The following is a 2,440-nucleotide window of genomic DNA, read 5'->3' as shown; positions in this document are numbered from 1 at the left end:
ATGACACAAGACAAAAGCAATATCCCCCCTGGCGGCGTGAGTGACTCCACTTCCCACACGTGGGTATTTTTTATATTTCTTCTAAAATATCCCAAGGTGCCATAATTAGCTTTCATTACAAAATTGATCTTGTCATTTAAAAATAAGCATAAGTCTTACAACTAAGGTTCTAACTATAAATAATTATACTCTCATATGCACATAATATAACATGCTCCAACTATACAAAATAACGGCAACATAATACCAAAATATAGTGACCAAATAAATGAGGTGATTGCGCATGATACCATCGTAAATGATAAAAATTGTTATGTATAGCCCTGCACCTATACGACATCCTAGTTCACTATGTCATAATGCTTATCGTCTATTACTCAATAAAGCCAACTATGTTAGTTATATAGAATTATTAAACTCCTCATAATCAATCCCAACTTGATAAATATGATAGACACAAACATAAACACCAATAACACTAGCTCAGTATATAACACGAAATCACTCGTAATACCAATAACACTAGCATGGCCCCAAATGTGCATACACCAATAGCACTAGCATGTTAGTATTTAATATGGAACCACCTATGATGCCATCTACCAATATGTTAGTATTTATTATGGAATCACCGATACCAACTACACCAGCTACTACGAGCATGGTGTAATGGTATTTCAAGCATCCTCAATCTACTATAGAAGGAACTAGTTAGTAGCCTTCCACACTCACCTACATGCAAACTTCCATCCAAGCGAATGCATGCAAAAACTCAAGCAAGCAAGAGAGGAGAGAGCAGAAGAGAGCTCACAAGATTGAATCAAAATGAAGATATTTTGTTGTATTACTCTTTGCAAAATTGACTTCTATAGATGGAGTTATTTCACATCTTTATCCCTGATTTAACATACTTCAGGCCCTATTCAACAAGTTACAAATCAAAGACCATCTATCATCCTCAAAAGGAAAAAAAATATATAAATAAATATCTATTGGTCCAAAAAAAAAGATGGAGTTATTTCACCACTAGAGTAGCTTTCTCTAATGATAGAACGACTTCATTAACCTTGAAGTTTGGATATATTATTTGGGCATCCTGTTTATTTCCTTCAATTGTGCCTTTACTATTCAAAGGAGCATGGCAGCGCTCCAAATGATGGGCAGCGGGCCCAGAACCTATCCGGGTGGCTTCTCCGGGCGGGAGTGGAGGCAGATGCAGCGGCAGCAAATCAAATCAATCGAGAGAGAGCTTCGGCTGCAGCGCCAGCAAAGAGATCGGGAACGACGGGCTCAACTCATAGCCCTCACCCGCAGGTTGAAGCAAGAAGAAGAGACTACGCAGGAGCCCCATAACCTAGAAAGCTTCGAGACTCTGGACGGTCGGCCCTCTCACCGATTCTTCCCCCCACACGCAATCCACAGCACCAAAATTTACCGGAAAATAGGTAGCCTTGCTAATCACCATTCTGATTCTGTCATGGATTACATTTCGGATAATGGGTCATTCCATGGGGACAAACCCCGCCCTGTGCAAGCTTTTTATCAGGATTAATCTTCATGAGAAGAGTTCCAAAGCATTGCAAGAAGAGAGACAAGAGTTTGGACTGCATTTTTTGCATATATGTTTGTGTGTGTGTGAGAGAGAGGTATTTTCATCTTTAATGCCCTAGATAAGCTCATTTCAGATTCAAAGTCGCTCTCACTATTATCAAAGGCATCCTCAGAAAAATACTCCCTCCCAGACACAAAGTTAAACTTATCACACAAGAGCTTTTCATCAAGAAATGAAAACCCTTCATCAAATGAAAATACTACTATCTTTACTAGTTAGTATGCAGTTTTTGCTAATGATTCAAGATCTAATGGGGCATGTTTAAGTAAACTTTTATACCTTGACCCACTCTAAGTTATGATAATAGTAAATTTTTATCGCTCTAAGTTATGATAATGAGATTTTAGAAGTTACACTATGCTAGTGACATGTTGATGGGTCTAGTTCAAGATCATAAAAGTGGTGTTGTATTGACTACTTCATTAATCAAAAGATAGTTCATGATCCCATCTATTTACAATTCATAACCCTTAGGTTTACCAAACCTAGTGAATAATAACTAATTGTATTGCTATCTAGATTTCTTCTTTCTTCGTATGAAATGTGAGCATAGGTTGTATACCCAAAACAACTCACATTAGACACAACATGATATATTTGTGCAAAGTCTTTGTAGGAGTCATTTTCTCAAGATTACTCAAGTTGTGGTAGATAAACCATTGCTATAGCCTCAACCCCAAGCATTTTGGGCAAGATTTTAGCTATTAGCTATTAGCATACTCTTTGATTTCTTGACTAAAACATGTCATTTTCTTAGCTACTCCATTTTGTTAAGGAAAATGGTAGGTGTATTTTTATTTGATTTTACTCTCACAACATCATGAATCT

At 37.2% G+C, this 2,440-nt stretch overlaps 1 protein-coding gene across 1 annotated transcript; it reads left to right on the top strand.

The window, feature by feature from the left end:
* Positions 1-1,138: 1,138 nt before the first annotated feature.
* LOC147611424 (uncharacterized) lies at positions 1,139-1,552 on the top strand. Its single transcript, XM_086784900.1, has one exon. It carries the CDS (start codon positions 1,139-1,141, stop codon positions 1,550-1,552), a length of 414 nt encoding a protein of 137 aa, XP_086641026.1.
* The last annotated feature ends 888 nt before the right edge of the window (positions 1,553-2,440 follow it).

Source organism: Cibotium barometz, chromosome 47 (assembly GCF_041138505.1).
Source record: "Cibotium barometz isolate CiBa-2024 chromosome 47, ASM4113850v1, whole genome shotgun sequence".
In the NCBI taxonomy this organism is placed as follows: domain Eukaryota; kingdom Viridiplantae; phylum Streptophyta; class Polypodiopsida; order Cyatheales; family Cibotiaceae; genus Cibotium; species Cibotium barometz.
This window is presented reverse-complemented; position numbering and strand designations above follow the sequence as displayed.

What these genes read in the sequence shown, in the direction of transcription:
- LOC147611424 (XM_086784900.1), top strand. Translation starts at nt 1,139, where the DNA reads ATGGCAGCGCTCCAAATGATGGGCAGCGGGCCCAGAACCTATCCGGGT.